The sequence below is a fragment of the Salmo salar genome, chromosome 20, assembly GCF_965601325.2.
Source record: "Salmo salar chromosome 20, fSalSal1, whole genome shotgun sequence".
NCBI classification, from domain to species: Eukaryota; Metazoa; Chordata; class Actinopteri; order Salmoniformes; family Salmonidae; genus Salmo; species Salmo salar.
Genome location: NC_138310.1, coordinates 1,589,342 through 1,610,473, shown reverse-complemented (window position 1 = coordinate 1,610,473; position 21,132 = coordinate 1,589,342). Strand labels below are relative to the sequence as shown.

At 44.9% G+C, this 21,132-nt stretch overlaps 1 protein-coding gene across 1 annotated transcript in view; it reads right to left on the bottom strand.

The window, feature by feature from the left end:
• Positions 1–1,488: 1,488 nt before the first annotated feature.
• LOC106579797 (calmodulin-regulated spectrin-associated protein 1-B) overlaps positions 1,489–21,132 on the bottom strand; it is a 41,812-nt gene continuing 22,168 nt past the window's right edge. Inside the window, exons 4-18 of the mRNA XM_014159983.3 lie at positions 17,156–17,317; positions 16,936–17,016; positions 11,702–11,843; positions 11,256–11,395; positions 10,960–11,053; positions 9,584–9,755; positions 8,682–8,770; positions 8,404–8,482; positions 5,902–8,215; positions 5,372–5,508; positions 4,775–5,025; positions 4,394–4,496; positions 4,176–4,291; positions 3,911–4,029; positions 1,489–3,725 (exon numbers count right to left, since the gene is read on the bottom strand). Of these exons, the coding sequence (XP_014015458.1) occupies positions 3,429–3,725; positions 3,911–4,029; positions 4,176–4,291; positions 4,394–4,496; positions 4,775–5,025; positions 5,372–5,508; positions 5,902–8,215; positions 8,404–8,482; positions 8,682–8,770; positions 9,584–9,755; positions 10,960–11,053; positions 11,256–11,395; positions 11,702–11,843; positions 16,936–17,016; positions 17,156–17,317 (4,296 nt within the window). The 3' untranslated portion in view covers positions 1,489–3,428. The remainder of the gene's footprint in view (positions 3,726–3,910; positions 4,030–4,175; positions 4,292–4,393; positions 4,497–4,774; positions 5,026–5,371; positions 5,509–5,901; positions 8,216–8,403; positions 8,483–8,681; positions 8,771–9,583; positions 9,756–10,959; positions 11,054–11,255; positions 11,396–11,701; positions 11,844–16,935; positions 17,017–17,155; positions 17,318–21,132) is intronic.

Sequence of the window (21,132 nt, the reverse complement as noted above, 5' to 3'; positions counted from 1 at the left end):
TCCCTAGGTAACTGGTGTGGGGTGAAATCAAGGCATGCAAAACTATACTGTGAATATGCAAGTGTCTCTGAATAGACGAGAACATACACATGTACAATACCAGTCAAAAGTTTGGACACATCTACTCATTCAAGGGTTTTTCTTTAGAATATTAGTGAAGACATCAAAACTATGAAATAACAAACATGTAGTAACCAAAGACGTGTTAAACAAATCAAAATATATTTAGATTCTTCAAAGTAACCACCCTTGGCATTCTCTCAACCAGCTTCATGAGGAATTATTTTCCAACAGTCTTGAAGAATTTCCCACAGATGGTGAGCACTTGTTGGCTGCTTTTCCTTCACTCTGCAGTCCAACTCATCCCAAACCATCTCAATTGGGTTGATGTTGGGCGATTGTGGAGGCCAGGTCATCTAATGCAGCACTCAATCACTCTCCTTCTTGGTCAAATAGCCCTTACACAGCCTGGAGGTGTGTTGGGTCATTGTTCTGTTGAAAAACAAATGATAGTCCTACTAAGCATAAACCAGATGGGATGGGGTATCGCTGCAGAATACTGTGGTAGTCATGCTGGTTAAGTGTGCCCAGCAAAGCACCCAAAGGAACCAAAATCTCAAATTTGGACTCAGACCAAGGTACAGATTTCCACCCGTCTAATGTCCATTGCTCATGTTTTTTGGCCAAAGAAAGTCTCTTATTGGTGTCCTTTAGTGGTTTCTTTGCAGCAATTCCAGCATGAAGGCCTGATTCACGCAGTCTCCTCTGAACAGTTGATGTTGAGAGGTGTCTCTTTTTTTAACCGTTATTTAACTAGTAAGTTAAGAACAAATTCTTGTTACTTGAACTCTGTAAAGCATTTATTTGGGCTGCAATCTGAGGTGCAGTTAACTCTATTGAACTTATCCTCTGCAGCAGAGGTAACGCTGGGTCTTCCTTTCCTGTGACGGTCCTCACGAGACACTTTCATCATAGCGCTTTTTCTTTTTTTATTTAAATTGACTGCACTTGAAGAAACTTTCAAAGTCCTTGAAATTTTCCGCATTGACTGACCTTCATGTCTTGGTCTTTTACCAAATAGGGCTATCTTCTGTATACCTTGTCACAACCTGATTGTCTCAAACTCATTAAGGAAAGAAATTCCACAAATTAACAAGGCACACCTGTTAACTGAAATGTATTCCAGGTGACTACCTGATGAAGCTGGTTGAGAGAATGCCAAGTGTGTGCAAAAGCTGTCAAGACAAAAAGGTGGCTACTTTGAAGATCCTCAAATATATTTTGATTTGTTTAACACTTTTGCTTACTACGTTATTTCATAGTTGATGACTTCACTATTATTCTACAATGTAGAAAATAGTAAAAATAAAGAAACCCTGGAATGAGTAGGGGTGTCCAAACGTTTGACTGGTGCTGAACTAACAAACTGTTGGTGAAGAAGGCTGAAGTGTACAGAAAGTAAAATGTGAAAAGACAAATGAGAACAAAAAGATTGAAATGTGTTTTAATACCTTTAAAAATTTATTCAGTTTCAGTGCTTCCATTTAAAAATAAATAGATGGTATGATCAAAGAAATAGTCAAATGAACAGGGATGGGAAGTACACACAAATAGTGATTAATGACAATATAATATTTTAGTAGACAAAAACACTAACATACAAAAGATCTATAGAAAATTATAATCAAGTACTCTATATATTTTTGGTGACTGCAGTATTAGTGAAGGAAGGAGGTTATTTTAGTTGACTGGTCACCCATTCTTAAATCTTAGTGTTTGGTTTTAGTTCGGGAAAGGTTTCAGTTTGGAGTGCACAGGAGTTCAGTTATGAAAAATATACCATCTTCCTTCTGCAATACATTTTGAATGCCCTTTTAAAGTTGATTTCCACTTTCTGTAATCAGTGAGTAAAGTGCACGTGCAACACTTAGTTGTTCTTGAGGCCAACATACGGTATCTAATAATAAGCACTTGGACAGAGAAAAAAAAATAAAATGGTGGCAGTGTTTGTTGACACCTTTCAGGAATGTTCTTTAATGTCGGTCGGTAGGTAAATAACTAGACCACAGTCCCACAGAGTGACCCATTATGAATATATTAAATACTGTCATTCAAACGGGTTACAGCAGAACATACACACACTCTTCAGAACAAGAGCATGCAGCTCTCTGGGGGAGGGGAGAAAAGCTGGCTTAGCAGGGTTGGGGTCAATTTCGTCAATTCAGGAAGTAAACAAAAATACAACTTTCATTTTACTTCCTGAATTGATTGGAATTGAAATGACCCCACCCATGGTGGGTAGCCGATCACTCATGGGGTAGAAGGGAGGGGGTACATTGCATGATAAAAGCCTTTGAAACGTGATGAGCGGAGTGCACCTTTATACAGGACGTAGTAGTGCCTAGTGGAGAGAAATGACTAGCTATAGCTAGCTAACGTACGCCATACCGATTCATGTAATGTTACGAAAAACACATCAGCGCCAATTACTGTATAACCAACCACAGTTTTCCATTAAAAAAAATAAACACAAAAACGTACAAAATTAGCATCATGACATTTCGGAGAGTACCAAAGCCTATTATTCCCCGCACGTCTTTACCCCCTCGTTTTAAAAGGCCTAAAGGAGACTAGATGAGTAGTTTAAAAACAATCGTCACTATTCTACATCCCAGATAGACAGTGCTACGACGGGCTGCACTGCGCAAGTTTAAAAGAGTTTGAATAAATAGACAGTTGATACTAGCAGTATGATGCTTGTAGAAGGCCAGCAGATGGTCTGGGAGCCCAGTAACAAACAGGAGACCGTTTAGAGCAGCACATTGGACAGAGAGAAGGGAGAGGCAAAGTTGGCAATGCTTGTCTGGTCGCTAGTTAGTTATGCTGGAGATTGATTTGTTGCAGAACACTGGTCGTAGAAGTCCTAAAATAACATAAACTGGTCATCTCAGGTCAGATTTTGAAGTGGAGAGATTGAGAACCACCTACCCCCTCCAACAAGAGAGAGGAGGATGGGGGGGTTGAATGGGTCATAGAGTGAGAGAACCACCCACCCCCTCAAATGGACTCAAACGAGAGAGAGAGGGAAGCCGTAGCGCATTTTGCTACTGCGGAGCTCAACCATTTCAGTGCCAAACCAATAAATACTTCAAGTAAAAAGACATCCACCACATGAAAAAAAATGACACATGCTTCTTAGTCTATAGAAAAACAGAACCGATGACAATGTCACTGGCAGGCCACCAGTACATGTACCCATTGATACATTCCCCCACATGAGTGTCAACTGAAAGAGCCACATGTCTGACCATCCTTGATAGAGGGGGAGTTTTATTGGCTGTGGACGTCAATGCAGTCTATCCAGCAGAACATGGTAGAATGGACCCTAGGTGGGGTTCCTCAGGGTGAGTTCCAGGGGCCTCCCCGGATTATTTCCCGCTCTTCTTTGGCACAGTGGTTCTTTTGGCCTGCCACAGGTGGTTGTGGATGGTGATGGCGTCTATGCTAACCGACACGGTCTTGGCGGGGATGACAGTGAACTGCTTGCGGTCCGAGCTGTACTTGTAAAGCTTGTCGATCATCTTCTTGCTAATGCTCTTGGGGCCCGTGCCGGTCAGCTTGAGGATCTCCTCCGTGTCTGGGAAGTAGGAGTAGACCCCCCGGAACTGGCAGCCCCCATCCCTAAACAGGATCATCAGGTGGTGTGCATCTACTCTCTCCAGCTCCTGGGATCAGACAGAGGAGTCAGAGGAGAGGGGGTGTTACCACTGGTTCTGGAGTACTTGGTAATAGCATTTAACAGCACAACTTGTGGAATAGACACCAGCTGGAATGAGGTTTTAACCAATCAGCATTCAGGATTAGAACCACCTGTTATATAACAGTATTTAACAGTAAGATGATACTTCACCTCTAGTAGGGTGTTCTTCTGGGGTTCGTTGACTTTGCCAGCGAGGCAGCAATGGGAGATGGCATTGAAGATGATTGGCTTGTTGGACTTGGAACTGGGCTCCCTGAACAGCTTGGGACCTGAGGACAGTGGAAAGACAGGTCTTAACATTAGACGTTAACATACACGGAGACATGAGGAGAAAGTGAGCAGCGCAACGGTTTAATGGGACCATTATAGGGGCGTGTAATAGCTTGATATGCTAAAGGTGGTGACTTGTACTGACCAGTGTATTCTGCCATGGAGGTGATGGAAGACGCAGTGGATCCATTGTCCCAGTCTCTCTCAGTGTTCCGACTGGCGTTCCGACTCAGGCCTGGGAACGACTCCACAGACTCACCCCTGGCAACGGACAGCAGAGAAAACAAGAGGTTTTAAAATGTCACACAGAGAGAACACACAAATCAAAAAACTCCCAACCACCCACACATTTGGGTTACTTACCGTTGGGAGCCTGGCCCTCCAGAGTTGACGCTGTCTGCCTCGGTGGTGGCAGCGGAGGCCAGGGACAGACTAGAGCCTGACTGGACACTGCTCAGGTTGTCAGCTACAGAGAACCAAAACAGAGACGCTATCTTAGTATAGCTAACTCTTCCCATTACACTACTATCGTCACACACAGAAATGCATGACCGCAATATTGTCTCAATGATAATTGAGATGTATAAAATGTGGCCTAGATGAAGGAGAACCAGTGTCAGCAGGTGTTTTCCTCCAGCCCAGCTGGATCAGATCTGTTAGTACAGTAGTGGAGTAAAAGTCTGCAGAACCGCGGCCCTCTGGGACACCAGTTAGAAACCCCTGGACTAGAAAGGTGTTTCTTACGTGTAGAAGAAGAGCCCTTGGAGGAGAAGGTGTCGCTAGAGATCTCCTCTCTGCTGAATGCAGACTTGGGTCTGTGAGTCTGGTGACTGGGTTTCTTGAGCTTGGTCTTGGCAGTCTTGGGCTTGGTGGGGCTGCCCAGGCCCTGCTCCTCCATCAGCTCCTGCTGCTTCCTCCTCAGGTACTGCTCCTTGATGAGTTCCCTACGGGCCTTCTCCTCCTCCTTCCTCATCCTGTCCTCCTCCGCCTTCCGCCTGGGGGGAGACAGACCACAGGCTCAACAACTGCTGCATTTGAATAGACGGAGTCACAATGTATTTAAAATGCATCTCAAGTGTCAAAACACGTTAGAAGGTCCTGTGTTGGAATTTTCTCTAATGCAGGGCAGAAGAGGAATGCCGTTGCTCGTCTGCGTTATCAATGAGTCAATATTCAAGGTAAATAGAACAGATACACTAATGTCCAAACGTGTGACTATTGTGGGAGGGTTGTGGAGGTGTTGCTGTTACAGTAGTCTGTGGACATGGTCTTATCCTACCTGAACAGTAGGTCTTGTCTAACAGACAGTTTTGATTTGGTTGTAGAGGCAATGTTCGTTACCTGGCCTCTTCCCGTTTCTGTTCAGTCTCAGCCTCCAGCTGCATTTTTCGTAGCCGGGCCTCCTCAGCCTTCTTCTGCTGCCTTATTAGAAAAGCTGCTCTCTTCTTAGCCAGTTCATCCTCTGCCTTCTGTTCATCCTGTAGCACAAAAAGTAACACTTGATCAATACTGGTATCAATTTCCTCAATTCAATTCAATACAACTTAATTTATGCCAAACGATTGCCTGCTGTGTATCCTCTTCGTCTCCTGCCCTTTTTCTACATTAGTGGCTAGTAAGAGGTACTTTAGATTTTTTTTTCTTATGGAGAATTTCATACTATTCCTTCCAAGACAATTTTGTACAACTATAAAAAACATGTAATTTCTTCCCCTGTCCTGTTTGCGGTCATTGAATTTGGTGCTTTTCATGTTATAATCAATAGACATTCACCCAGACATAAAATTACTGTCAAGTAGAACACATCTTGTGTGTGTGTGTGTGTGTCACACACACACACACAATGTAAAAAGACTACATTTCAGATGTACCTTGAAGAAGAATCCCAGGCCAGACTTCTGTTCCCCTTCCTCCCCATCCATGGTGCTGTCCTGCCCCCTGTCTCCCTCCATCTCCTCTGGGTCCTTCAGGTCTGACAGGTCCACCTCGATCAGGGGGGCTTTGCTCCTCGACACTTCCTCCGAGGGGATGTTCTCCTTCCCCGAGCCGTCGGAGGAGTTCAGCTCCCCCTCCCTCAGGGTACTGGACAGGCACGGCTCAAAGGACACTTCTGGGGTGACGACCACTGGGTCGATACGGGCCGCTGTGCGCAGGTTAGCCTCGTCGTGGAGCCTGAAGGTGGCACTACGTCCAGGCTTGTCCTGCCCACTGATTGTCTCTACACCTGCAGAGGGGGTTCTGGAGCTGACGTCAGAGTGGTCCGCCCTGGGGGACCTGCCCCCAGGAAACTGCCTCAGGTGAGGCAGGGTCTCCAGGCTGTGGGAGGGGGTGATAGCCCTGCTTGATGCCAGGCCCGGCCTGCCGTGCTCTTTGGCCAGCTTCAGCTCTGAGGGCTTGGTCCTGGGGCCACGGGCCGAACTCAGCTTGGGGGGTTTCCTGGATGGAGCGGTGCCGGTGGTTGGTGCGCCGCTTCCCAAATCCACAAAGTGGACAGCAGGTCGGGCCTTGGGTTCAGCTCCACAGGTCTTCTCGTTGACTGAGCAGGGAGACGGGACCCTGGGAGGGGACTGTACGTTCTGTTTCATCAGCAGGTCCTGCTGGAGGGAAAGCTGCATCATCTGCTGCTGGATACTACCGATGGCGTCATTCAGCATCTCAATGGAGTGGTTACACTCATCCAGGTCCAGCTCATCATCCAGCAGCAGACCAGGACTACAGCTGCCCTTCTTGTCCACCATCTCTAAGGCATCTGGGACCGGCGAGGTGGCAGACTCAGTCTTTTTGGCCCCTCTCAGAGCGTCCACGCAAGAGTCATCTTTTGAGCTTCCCCCTTTGTCCCCATTGAGTTCTTCTTTGCAGTAGTCTGTTTTGAGCGGGTTGGGCAGGGTGTCGCTCTTGCCCTTCTTGACGATGTGCAGAAAGGCAGCCTTGCCCAGCTTCTGTCTCTGCCTGGCTGACAGCATCTCCATCTTCTTCTTCTGGTGCTCGATGGCCTTCCTCTTCTCCTCTAGCTGCATGTGGAGCTGAACCAGCTCAGAAACCAGCATGTTGGTTCCCCCGTCTCCCCGCCCCCCCTGGGGCATGGAGGGGCTCTGGTCCATCTTCAGCCTCCGGGAGGTGGGCAGGGACAGGGGCCCGCTGCACTCAGAGCCATCCGGGGTGGTCCTTTGGGAGCTGGAGGCACTGGTTCGCAGGTCCTGGTTGCTGCCAAAGCGCTGCTGGGCCTTGCGCTCAGCGAAGCTGGTCATGCGTACGCTGCCGCTGGCTAGGCTGCTGGCCTGGGAGTGGGTGCTGAGACAGGGGCTCGAGCGACCGCTACTACAATCATCTCCTTTGTCCTTGTCCCTCTTTTCTTTCACCTTCAGGTCCTCCATAAGCTTGGCTGACTCCTCCTCCTCGTCAAAGGTCTTCCTGGTTGGGTCCTTTGTGGTGAGGGCTTCATCCAGGTCTTCATCATGAGCCTCGTCCAGGTCTGGCTCCTGGTCTTCGCTGTCAGAATGGAGGTAGAAGCCACCTGCTGAAACGCTGGAGTCGGGGTCCACACTGCTTGTGACCATAGGATTGAAGGCCCCCTGTCCCTGGAGTGGCACAGCCAGTGAGGTCTCAGTAGACAAGTCAAACTCCCCACTAGAGGCGGGAGTGCAGGTCCGGTTTAGGCTGGTGGTGGTTTTCCTCCTGGCTGACGCCACAAGTTCAGGTCCCCCTTCTACTCTCCGGATAGAACCCCCTCCCCGCGATCGACCCACCTCCCCACTCTCCTCCTCCTTGTTCAGGTATACAGACTTCTCTTTCGCCGATTTCAACACAGCAGGCATCAGAGGTTCAAAATAAGAACAATCCTTGGGCTCGGCCCCAGCAGTTCGCTGCGTCGCCTCTCCCTGACTGGGGAGAGAGGCTGATGCGTTTGTCCTCATCACGGACACAAGCTCCTCCTCCATATTGACGTTTCCCAGAAGACCGTGACCGTTGACTCGGCGGGGGGCAGGGCTGACTGGGGCACAGCCTACCTGGGCGTGGCCCTGGGGGGTGAGAACCTGGTGTTTGGGGGTGAGGTTGACTACGTTAGAGGCCAGACTGTCTTTACTGATGGAGCGAGCCAGACTCACACTGTCACCAGAGGCAATGTCAGCATCGCTGTCAGTGGCTGAGATGCCAAATGTGTACGGGTTGAGCGTAGACATCGGCCTAGAGAAAGAGGGGAAGATGTGAGATGCACAACATTGGACATCAAGAAGAAAAGGGTTTGTTTTAATTACAAAATTACAGATTTCGGTGAAATATCCCCCAATTAGCCACCCAAATCTCTGAAACATGCATTGATTGTAAGACATTTCAGAGCAAGAAGGGAGGTCAGTGTTATTCTCATACTACACCTCTGTGTCCTGTCAGACCAGGCCTGCACTGAGCCTCGTGGATGTTTGTTCTCCAAGGAGTTGGAGCGGTTTCTGATGCCTAGATACACAGACAACATAGATCACACAGCTACCTACAGAACAGACATCCGTTGAAATATGAGCTGTAATAATATTACACTATAATAAAAACTACACAGCCATCAGAAAGGGCTAAATGTAACTTGTATAAAGCTATGGATAGTTTTTAGTAGTCTTCTATAGTAAATGATAACTGTAGTGTGCTGTAGTGGCCTCACCTGATCCGTCCTCTCCCTGCTGCTGTCTCTGCCTTAGGGGGAGGAGTGGGTGGGAGGGGCTGAAGGCTTCCCCAGGACATCCCTTGTTACTGAAAATAATCAAAATGGCACAAACCACTTAGATTACCTACCAAATCCAATCTTTTAGCAGTACCGTAGCAGTCAACATTCACAATCCATCATTGCAGGATATCTCTAAGCAGCAGATCAAATTCCAATTCCATCTTTGCAGGATATATTTTATCCAGGCTGTGTGATTGCATTCAGTAGGTCTTAATATATTATTTCTTGGCAAATGTTAATTCATTCAGAAGGTCTTAAGTACCAACACAGTTTTAGGGATTAGCCCCTCTTACACCTTTAGTAAAGGAGATTGACCCCACATTTTCTACAACATTATCGGTCTCGTATTCTCACAGGGAATCACTGGAGATTTTATTGCTTTCATTTTTAAAGAATCATAAGAAGTGCGAACTAAGCAACAAACATCGTCTTTTCTCCATAACCACAGACCTTACAGGCAAACTACCAGTCAGTTGACATTATGACCTACTGTCCCTTTAATCCAATCAGCTGATCTTTGACCATCCCTCTGAACAACCAGCACATGATAAGCAATGGTCTCTGAAATGGTGGTGGTATTACAAAGCTATCAATTTATTTGTTTTCAACAAGGCTGGATGTACTGTGAAACATCAATTAATTAACATTGATGAACACAGTGTAGGACAAAGCAAAGGTAGAAAGTGGTGGGCTGGAAGCCAAGAGGTGAGAGAACTGAGTATCAACACTTGGCATTTTTTTTAAAAGAACTCTTCATCCCTGTCTAGCTAACTAGGAGAGAAATAAACAGGTTGAAGAAATGAGAAGGGTGGGTGGACATAGAGGAAGGAGAAACTTACAGAGGGTCAGAGCCTTCAGCAGGGTACAGGGAGTACCTGCCATCAGGGCTGCTCTGGGCAGAAAGAGACAGCGAGGCCTCTGGGATGCCAGGGGTAACCTGAAAGCTGCGCTTGGTGGCATTGGAGATGGGCACTGAGGTGCGGGCACTCTTCGGCTGAGCCATGGCTCGGGCTGTTGTGAGAAAAGTGGAGAGGTGTCAATCAAAACAGAGGTGGGTAAGAGGTGGAGAATTTGAGAATAATGTAACTAGTGTACTTAACTGATCATCCTACCGATCCTCAGAGATGTCTTTTACAAAATAGCCTCCAACACTCTACTCAACAAATTGGATGCAGTCTATCACAGTGCCATCCGTTTTGTCACCAAAGCCCCATATAATACCCACCACTGCGACCTATACACACTCGTTGGCTGGCCCTCGCTTCATACTCGTTGCCAAACCCACTGGCTCCAGGTCATCTACAAGTCTTTGTTAGGTAAAGCCCCACCTTATCTCAGCTCACTGATCACCATAGCAGCACCCACCCGTAGCACGCTCTCCAGCAGGTATATTTCACTGGTCATCCCCAAAGGCAATTCTTCCTTTGGCCGCCTTTCCTTCCAGTTCTCTGCTGCCAATGACTGGAACGAACTGCAAAAATCACTGAAGCTGGAGACATATCTCCCTTACTAGCTTTAAGCACCAGCTGTCAGAGCAGCTCACAGATCACTGCACATAGCCCATCTGTAAATAGCCCATCCAACTACCTCATCCCAATACTGTATTTATCTTTCTCCTTTGCACCCCAGTAGCTCTACTTGCACATTCATCTTCTGCACATCTATCACTCCAGCGTTTAATTGGTATATTGTAATTACTTTGCCACCATGGCCTATTTATTGACTTACCTCCCTTCTTACCTCATTTGCACACACTCTATATAGACTTTCTACTGCATTATTGACTGTATGTTTGTTTATTCCATGTGTAACTCTGTTGTTGTATGTGTCGAACTGCTTTGCTTTATCTTGGCAGGTCGCAGTTGTAAATGAGAACTTGTTCTCAACTAGCCTACCTGGTTAAATAAAGGTGAAACAAATAAAAAAATACTGCAGCTGCTCATTTTAACTTCTGGTCAAGTTCATCCAAAATCAATTATTATTATTATTATTAGCTAAATCTAAACACTATATATTAGACTATTGACATTGCATGGGGATCATTTACACATTTGCATTGAAATGTCATTGGAAGAAATGACAAAAGACACTAGTTGAACCACATGTTCTATAAGGAAGAAGTCCTAAAGTACTCCTTTTCCCTGTCCTGCAGGTTCAACAGATTTGTTGATCCATCCCATTCAGACCACAACACACCCATAGAGATGATCCTCACCATCTCTGAACTCCTCCGTCCTGGGTTGGACAAACTCTGGCTTGACGGTCTCAAACCACCAGAAGAGCTCAGCGATGAACACCATCACATTGTGCTGAGTAGTGAAAACAAGAACCACGTCAGAGAAACTCAACTACAATGACATACAACATGTTACCAAAACCATCAATGAATCAAGTGCTTCCTTAGAAACACAGAAAAACAAAATCCTCAAAGTTACAAAGATAGGGAAAAACCCAGCTACAGTGACAGGGAAAAACCCAGCTACAGTGACAAATACCAAAGGACTTATTTACCTTGAGAACCAGTGGAGAGTAGAGCATGTCTTCCATGGTTAGGTAGAAGCTCTTGTTAAGATATTCATTTGAGAACTGCTTGAGCAGCTGAATGTTGTACAGACTGTCAGCTATGGAGGTCACCTCCTTCAGACAGATATCTGATAGACAGAGGTCAAAAAGGTCAGGATGGAGCTCATTGACCTGATGTTTAGAAATGTCACATGCAACCCTCCTTGGCACAGTCAAACAACACAGATTTAATGTCTAATGTCCACAACATAGATCTAGAGTAGAACTAAATGGACCATTTAAATTACAAAAGAGGTTAAAGACATGATTTTACTGATTGTTTGAGGTCAGACAAATTTGGGATTCCTGACCAATCAGGGAGAAAATAGGATAGATTTAACATCTAAATGATGAAACCCCAGTTTGTTGAGGACAGATGGCGTCCCATGATGTACCGTGGAGCTTCATGTGGTCAGGACAGTAGTAGTGGACCACGGTGAGGAGGGCGGCGCCGTCACACACGTCCCTCATCAGATCCTCCAGCAGGGGGAAGAAGGGCAGCTGGCGGCCCAAGGCTTGCTCCCTGCGGTACCTCACCTGACCACCAGGGGAAGGGAGAGAGTCAGAGAGGAATACAAAGAGATAAGGCTGGCTTATTAGGCTCCATCCAGAGGAGAATGACTACCCCCTCTCACTTAAGCCACTAAGTTCAAGGCCGACCACGGTACTGCAGACATCGTTTGCAGAAAACGATCCCCCATTATTATGGAGAAAATGGCAATCTGTGGACAATCTTCATGTAAATAAATACACATTTTCGAAGACAATCATGGTACCATTAACTGCTTCTATTACACCAGATGTCCTTGAACAGATTATAAAAATTGTAAATTAAAATCGCACACAAGAAGTTAAGGATAATTGAGTTGCTAATGGCAGCCTGCAGTACCCCAGTCAGACTTCAACTTGAAATGTTCAATGAGGGGGCAGCACTGAGCTAGCCAGCAACATCACTTCCTGGAGTAGCTCGAACTGTTATGTCTACATAAATATCAATATGATACGCCATCTTAAGACTTCCTTGGCTTCAAATGTGCTATCGAGTCTTCACATATGTATGAATGGTGTCACGTGATGCATGGCTTTGTCCAGTCATATACACAGTCATGGCCTACATCATATAGCCTAGTGCTTATTCAGTGGAAGGCAACGTTTAGAAGGATGAAAATGTCATGACGAGAGCAGACATGATGCCCTGGTGAAAAACAGAAGTTCATTATCTAGACCAGAAATGATTCTCTGAATTAATTCAGTGGCATTCCCTGAATAAGCCCCAGTCTGTGTTTAGGTGGGTGGAGATGAGTGGGGTGGTCCTTTATAGCAGGGATTCACAAACTTTTTGGGGCCAGAGACCCCTTTTGCGATAGCAAGTTCATTAGAGACCCCCTCATAATCAGAACTCGAGTGAGATAAAAATAGCATACAAGAGTTGTACTGTGTCTCGGGCCCTGGGAAGGAACATTTTAAATCCCTTGGCATCAGAGAGAAAATTTTGCATTTTTCAAGCTACATTAATATCCTGTAATTCTACACATTTTGCCATGAGGCAGAGAGAAAACTTAGCCATCTTAAAACTGAAATTAGTGCATTTATGTAAAAAAAAAAAATATGAAAAAAAGTGAAGAAAAAAATAAATAGGGGAGGGGGGAAATACAAGTATTGAGTTGAAAAATGTACAATTGGTGAAGTTCTGTGGATACCAATATCCCTGTGAGCCTCCCAGGACCATGTTGTAAGGTTAAGAACATTAATATTATTCGTATACAATTTCACTGTTTAACACCTGCTAAACTTATTCCACGGATCACTTGAACAAAAATGTGGTTTTTTTGGTGGGGGGGGGGGGGGGGAGATCTGGCCACAGACCCCCTGCAGACCCCACTTTGAGAACCCCTGCTTCATAGAGCGGTGATATGGAGCCATGGTTGGCCTGACACCCACCCCTCTCTGGGAATGCTGTGTCACTGTCAGCATAGTCAAACCAGGCCACTGGCACAGAGGAAGGAACACATGGGAATCACTGGCCCACTTCTGCTGGCTAACGGTGTTGTGGAACCCTCACCGAGTTAGCCTATTGAATTCATCACTGCTGTAGTCTACTAGCCAGGCCAGTTCGGTACTTATGGCTCCAGCTGAACCATACTAAACATTTACTGCAACAATTAACCATGTTACTACACGCACTGTCTGCAATCTGTCTACACATTTTTAGGGCATAATAAGGGTAACTATGATAATACAACACACCTCGAATACTATTCTGACACCATTATGGTAATTCTACAAGGGTAACTAACATAATACAAAACACTTACAGTTGAAGTCGGAAGTTTACATACACTTAGGTTGTAGTCATTAAAAATCGTTTGTCAACCACTCCACAAATTTCTTGTTAACAAACTATAGTTTTGGCAAGTCGGTTAGGACATCTACTTTGTGCATGACAAGTAATTTTTCCAACAATTGTTTACAGACAGATTATTTCACTTATAATTCACTGTATCACAATTTCAGTGGGTCAGAATTTTACATACTCTAAGTTGACTGATAAAGGAATTTATATGTTTAAAGTAATGACTAAAGGATTCCACCCTGAAATCGTATATAAATGTATAGAATGTGTTAAGAGTCATAATTCCATAATATGTGTGACTAGACCATTGTGTTACTATGTAGTAATGTGGGACAAGTTAAGAGGGAGAAATGTATTGTTGAGAAAACAAAGGCTGGTAGACTACACATGATAACTCTGAAAAAGCTGACAATAGGAGGGCCCTTCCAAGGCATCTCTTATCTGGGGAGGAAAGGAACAGCGAGAAACTGCCAAGGCTGGTAGAAAAGTGATAAACCTGTGTGTGTGTGTGTGTGTGTGTGTGTGTGTGCGCGCGCGTAGAGGGGGTTATAAGGACTGCTCACATTTTGGTTGACTTTAGAACGTTCTCTGAATAAAGCTTACGAACCTTTTGCAGAATCTGAGTCTTTGCCTAATTATTATTAAACCCAGGGTCTTACAAACCTTAAATAATTGTTTAGTTATCATCGGGATGGAAAATTCTTGTGACATTGACTGTGCCTTTAAACAGCTTGGAAAATTCCAGAAAATTATGTCATGCTTTAGAAGCTTCGGATAGGCTAATAAACATCATGCGAGTCAATTGGAGGTGTACCTGTGGATGTATTTCAAGGCCTACCTTCAAACTCAGTGCCTCTTTGCTTGACATCATGGGAAAAGCAAAAGAAATCAGCCAAGACCTCAACAACAAAAAAATTGTAGACCTCCACAAGTCTGGTTCATCCTTGGGAGCAATTTCCAAACACCTGAAGGTAACACGTTCATCTGTACAAACAATAGTACGAATGTATAAACACCATGGGACCACGCAGCCGTAATACTGCTCAAGAAGGAGACGCGTTCTGTCTCCTAGAGATTAACGTACTTTGGAGCGAAAAGTGCAAATCAATCCCAGAACAGCAGCAAAGGCCCTTGCGAAGATGCTGGAGGAAACAGGTACAAAAGTATCTATATCCACAGTAAAACGAGTCCTATATCCACATTACCGGAAAGGCCGCTCAGCAAGGAAGAAGCCACTGCTCCAAAACCGTCATAAAAAAGCCAAACTACGGTTTGCAACTGTACATGGGGACAAAGATAGTACTTTTTGGAGAAATGTCCTCTGGTCTGATGAAACAAAAATAGAACTGTATGGCCATAATGACCATCGTTATGTTTGGAGGAAAAAGGGGGAGGTTTGCAAGCCGAAGAACACCATCCCAACCGTGAAGCACAGGGGTGGCAGCATCATGTTGTGGGGGTGCTTTACTGCGGTAGGGACTGGTGTACTTCACAAAATAGGTGGCATCATGAGGAAGGACAATTATGTGGATATATTGAAGCAACATCTCAAGACATCAGTCAGGAAGTTAAAGCTTGGTTGCAAATGGGTCTTCCAAATGGACAATGACCCCAAGCATACTTCCAAAGTTGTGTCAAAATGGCTTAAGGACAACAAAGTCAAGGTATTGGAGTGGCCATCACAAAGCCCTGACCTCAGTCCCATAGAAAATTGGTGGGCAGAACTGAAAAAGCGTGTGCGAGCAAGGATCCTACAAACCTGACTCAGTTACACCAACTCTGTCAGGAGGAATGGGCCAAAATTCACCCAACTTATTGTGGGAAGCTTGTGGAAGGCTACCCGAAACGTTTGACCGAAGTTAAACAATTTAAAGGCAATGCTACCAAATACTAATTGAGTGTATGTAAACTTCTGACCCACTGGGAATGTGATGAAAGAAATAAAAGCCTAAATAAATCACTACTATTATTCTGACATTTGAAATTCTTAAAATAAAGTGGTGATCCTAACTGACCTAAGACAGGGAATTTTTACCTGGATTAAATGTCAGGAATTGTGAAAAACTGAGTTTAAATGTATTTGGCTGAAGTGTATGTAGACTTCCGACTTCATCTGTATCTCAAATACTATTCTGACACAATTATGCTAATTCTATAAGGGTAACTGGAGAACAACTAGACAACCAGGACTAAAGGTTTCCCATCCACCCTACAGAAGGGAGAGAAGTAGTGAGAGGTCTACAGAGGATAAGGACTACTGGAACTGTACCACTATGGAGGACTCCAGCTCCTCTGGCTCCAGCATGCATTGGGCCAAGGCGTGCATGAAATCAGACTGAGACACACAGACAGCAGAGAGTAAGAAGGAGACCTTGGGCAAGTAAAAAGACGAGAGGCCAGGGAGAGACCACATGGGCATAGCAGACAGCATAGGAGGGGTGGGCATGACAGAGTTTGCGGGCACAGGTGGCAATGGCGCCAACATCTCAGTACAAGCAAATAAGGAAAGCAGGGGCTGAGAGATGCATTCACGGCTCTCTCACCCAGACATCTCTTCACACACTCACTCAGACAAACACACCACCTATCATGATTGCACAGTCTGCAGGGGCTTGAAATGAAAGGGCCAAAATGTAGTTTAGCAAATTACCAAAACCACCAGACATTTGTGACATTCTTAACACAAAGATACCAGCCTTCTCCCACTGGCTGGCTGACTCACTGGCTACAAGCAGCACAGAATGGGCTTGGATGAGCCACGATGGTGTGGTGTGCACATCGACACAGAACTATGCGTGCAAGAGGGAGGAGGGGGGATTACTAGCAGCCAACTTACAGGTACTAGTTTCCAATACCATTTGGAGGGAGACTATCCAAGTAGCAGGGAAGGGGGGGGGGGACAGGGAGAATAGGAGCAAAAGGTCAGAGGTCACAGACAGGATTGGATCTGCTTCCGGGTTAAGGGTTAGGAGAAAAAAGGTCACTCAGGATTCAACCCCAAATGGCAGTAGATAAAGAGCTCTGTAGACTTGGACCACGTCTCTGTTGAAACGGATGTCATCTCCATGAGACTAATGTGAATAAATAAAAATAAATTGGTTTTTAAACGCCAATTATTCTTGCAATGTGTCCTGGAGGCATGGACTGCAGTCCAGAGACTTGATGCATCGAGAGCAGCAATCGCTGTAAGGATGCATCAAAATAGCTCCATGGGGGCCAGTTTCCTTGTTCTCTCTCTGTGGGAGTGCCATGAGATCTGTGGGGCTCCAGCCTTACCTTCTGGTGACTGGGAGACTCCAGCGGGTGCTGCTTGACCTTCAGCTCGCTCTCTGTGATCTCCCTCATCTTCAGGTTCACCTGGAACAAAAGCAACATTCACTCAGTTCTTTAGAGCTCCATTTTCTGAACATCTCAAGCTCATGATCGATGTAGGCCACTGACAGACAACTATATGTAACAGAGTCCGCAAGAAAGAGAGTTTGTGTTCCCACCATACCTTGTTGATCCAGAAGACCATGGCGTCCTCCAGGTCAAAGGGCAGCTCCTTGGAGGCGCTAAAGGTGGAGAAGCGTTTGACGCAGGCCACCACCTTCTCTATGCTGATCATCTCCACAGTGTAGGCCATCATTAGGGCATCGATCATGGGCATGTGGGCACTCTGGAGGAAGGATGAGAGGGCACAGATTAGGTCAGAAATACAAACACTGTAAAGGTAGGTCATCGTGGGGGCATACAGTAGGTCTAGTTCAGGATCGAAAACACCAGGGTATTGATCAAGCATGGCTATGTTGTTACTGTGTGGTGGCAGGCCGAGCCAGAACAACAATCACGTTATGCCAAAATCAGGGCATCGACTATGGGCACAGGACACAGAGGAGAGATGGGAAAGAACAGGTCACAAGACAAACACGATTTACAGTTGAACGTCAGGGCATCGATCATGGGCATGTGGGCATTGTGGATGGATGGGTAGAGAAAGAATTAAAACTAAAATAAAACATTAAAAAAAAATGTTTTATTTTTGTATTTAAATCGGGAATATGTGGGCACGAGGACATGATGCCCACAGAACAGTATAATTAAGGGATGACTGGACAATCCTCAGGGTGTAAAACAAGGACGCAGCTCGAAATAAACTGCCATGTCGGCTTTGTTTCCTCGTCTCCTGACCATCTGACCACACTGATGTACCACAGATGATCCTTATCCAATAGAAAGACCTTAATACCTCACACAGGGGGACAGAGGTGACCTACAACACAGATAATGATTTCAATCACGGTTTGGAAAAAAGACTGTTCAATGCATCATTATCTGTGTTGTTGGTCACCTCTGTCCCCCTGTGTGAGGTATTAAGGCTGATTGATTGGACAGAAACTGAAGTGACCTCTAATGTCATGGTGAGGGGGGGGGGGTTCCTCCCTCAGTCTTTCTATTGGATAAGGATCATCTGTAGTACAGTGAGGTCAGACGGTCAGGAGACGAGGAAACAAAGCCGACATGGCAGTTTATTGCTAGCTGCGTCCTTGTTTTATACCCTGAGGGCGCGTAGTGGTGTAGAGTAGGCCTAGGCTACAGGCTATATCAGATATGTTTCTTGGCCTTTTCTAAACACATTTCATGCAATTCTACTACTCTGTATAAATGACTGGACACATTAGCGGAATCTTTTTTAATTCTGCAAATTACAGGGAAGCCTACTCTGCTGACACTGAGAAAGAGCGTTAATTGCGACATTGTCTGATCCATATAACAGGGCTACGAGAAGGGGAGACAAATAGCCTACAATATGACACACGTCTAACCCGGAGGAAGAAATGACAAAAACGAACTTTCAAGCAGCACGGAACGAACAACGATAAAGAGTGAATATGCTCACTCACCGAGGATATGCAGTATTTGTCACGTGCGCTGCCCACATTGCAGTCCCTTCCTACTGTAGGTACTGTGATATATCATTTAAAAGAAGCTAATGATCCTCTGAGGCCAAACCATGCTTTGTGAAGTAGCCTATTTTGTATGATTGTATTTATTTCTGTTTAGACAGGAGTAAGCTAATTAGGCGATATAATTTCTGCAATTTCATTAAAAATGTACTACGTCTGTAGCACACTTGTGATGGAGTTTTCAGAAGAAATGGCCACTGGATTGAGGCAAATAATCCTGATTTAGCCAAGTACCTTTTAATTGCCTTTCCATCTAACCAAAGACTGTTAGGCCATCATTAGCGTCGCTAACGGCTACACAAAGTGGTAGACATAGACCCTACACGCACTGCAGACAGACAGGGCATTCCCGTGCCGTGGTTTCCTCTTCAGAATGTTGGTTTATTTTTGGTTAATTACACATTGCTGTTTGAATAAGTCATGATACATTTAAGCAAATTGTGACACAAAAACTAACATGGACCAGGTAAAAAAAAAATATGAAATGACTGGCACTCGATAAGGCCCAGTTTTGAGGCCCTGTCATATCTATCACTCTGTGTAGAGCTCAACACCTTGCAGTAGGAGCAGAGAGGAAGAGGTGAAGAGGCTCAACTCCGGCAGAAAATCTGTATCCCTAAAGCAGGTGGCGTTCTTTTCTTTTTACCCACTTAGCAAGGAGTTCTGTACGGAGATCAATAAGAGTGCCAAATTTGATCAACAGGAAAATGAATGGCTTATTTGCTACGTGAGGTTTATTTGATTGAATAGAAGTTTCGTAACGCTTAGGTTATTACGAGTGTACTGATTTAAGTAGGACATGTGACATCCTGGCAACTGAGGAAAAACACTATCGGAGTTGTCTATGAATATTTATGGCAAGAGGGTAGCAGCATAGCATCTCTCCACTGAATACAGGCGGTTGACATCAACAATCCTTATAGAACATTTAAAAAAGTAATGAAATAAAGAGATGTATTCCACAATCCAAAGAAAGGATACGCGGGAGGGTAAACAGCCTGCCATGCCGCTTTGTGGACAATGACTCCCACTGTTAGGGCGGGGAGACAAGTAACTCGTCAGTATATCCATAATCTTAGGCAGGAGTATAATTTCCTGAAATGTGACCTATGAATCTAGGTGTGGAGTTAACACACAGTACACCCTAGCCAGTTAGAGCATGCCTGACCCAAAACACACTGCTGAACACGAACACACAGCTTCCAGCACTAATCCTACTGAGGGAAATGGAGGACAGATCCTGATTAGCTCACAATAGGAAAGGAGAACAGCTATTCAGAGCCCTCAGTGATAGGCCCCAACGATGTTACACAAGCATTACTCAACACTCAGACTCAGATCCCTACTCTAATGAGGCATAAGCAACACACACACACACACACACAACTGCCTGAGATTAAAAAAATTATAATAATAAAAATTAAAAAAAGCACCCTTCCACCTAGCGACTAGCTAGATGTAGACCATTTCAAAAACAGGACGCTGTGTCTCTTAAGTCAAAGAGGGACTTAAGATGAAGAAAACAGCCTGACCGATGTGCTTGAGGTACGACACAATGAATATGCCAGAAACACACAGACCCTTTGTCTTCCCTTCACCAAACCTGTCAGAGAAACCCAGGAGAGTATGGGTGGACTACTGTTATATTACCACAAGCCGTCTCAAGTGTCAAGTCAAGTGCTGAGCAATTAACATACGATTAACATTTTTTTCTTCAGTTATTAAACTAATTGACCAAATTGATTCTGATTTTTCTGAGCACAACACGCCGTTTCACTAGAGAGAAATCACATCATTCACGAGTGACACGCTGGGCTGAAGGGAGTTGTAGTTTTCATTAAGAAAATATTCAGCATTGTTGAGCGCAGAAACATGGTAATTAACTACAAAGACCATAATGCATAGCGCCTTTCCCCCCCATCTCGGGCAGAGATGGGTACACTTATGCCTGCTATGTTAGGTTAGATTCAAACAGACTGCATGAAAGAGGAATGTACAGTCGCAGCCAAAAGTTGAGAATGAAAATTAATATTTGTGTCGAAGTCTGCTGCCTCAGTTTGTATGATGGCAATTTGCATATACTCCAGAATGTTATGAAGAGTGATCAGATGAATTGCAATTAATTGCAAAGTCCCTCTTTGCCATGCAATTGAACTGAATCCCCAAAAAACATTACCACTGCATTTCAGCCCTGCCACAAAAGGACCAGCTGACATCATGTCAGTGATTCTCTCGTTAACACAGGTGTGAGTGCTGACGAGGACAAGGCTGGAGATCAATCTGAGTTTGAATAACAGAGTGGAAGCTTCAAAAGGAGGGTGGTGCTTGGAATGTATATTTATTTCACCTTTATTTAACCAGGTAGGCAAATTGAGAACAAGTTCTCATTTACAATTGCGACCTGGCCAAGATAAAGCAAGCAGTTTGACACATACAACAGAGTTACACATGGAGTAAAGCAAACATACAGTCAATAATACAGTAGAAAAATAAGTCTATATACAATGTGAGCAAATGAGGTGAGACA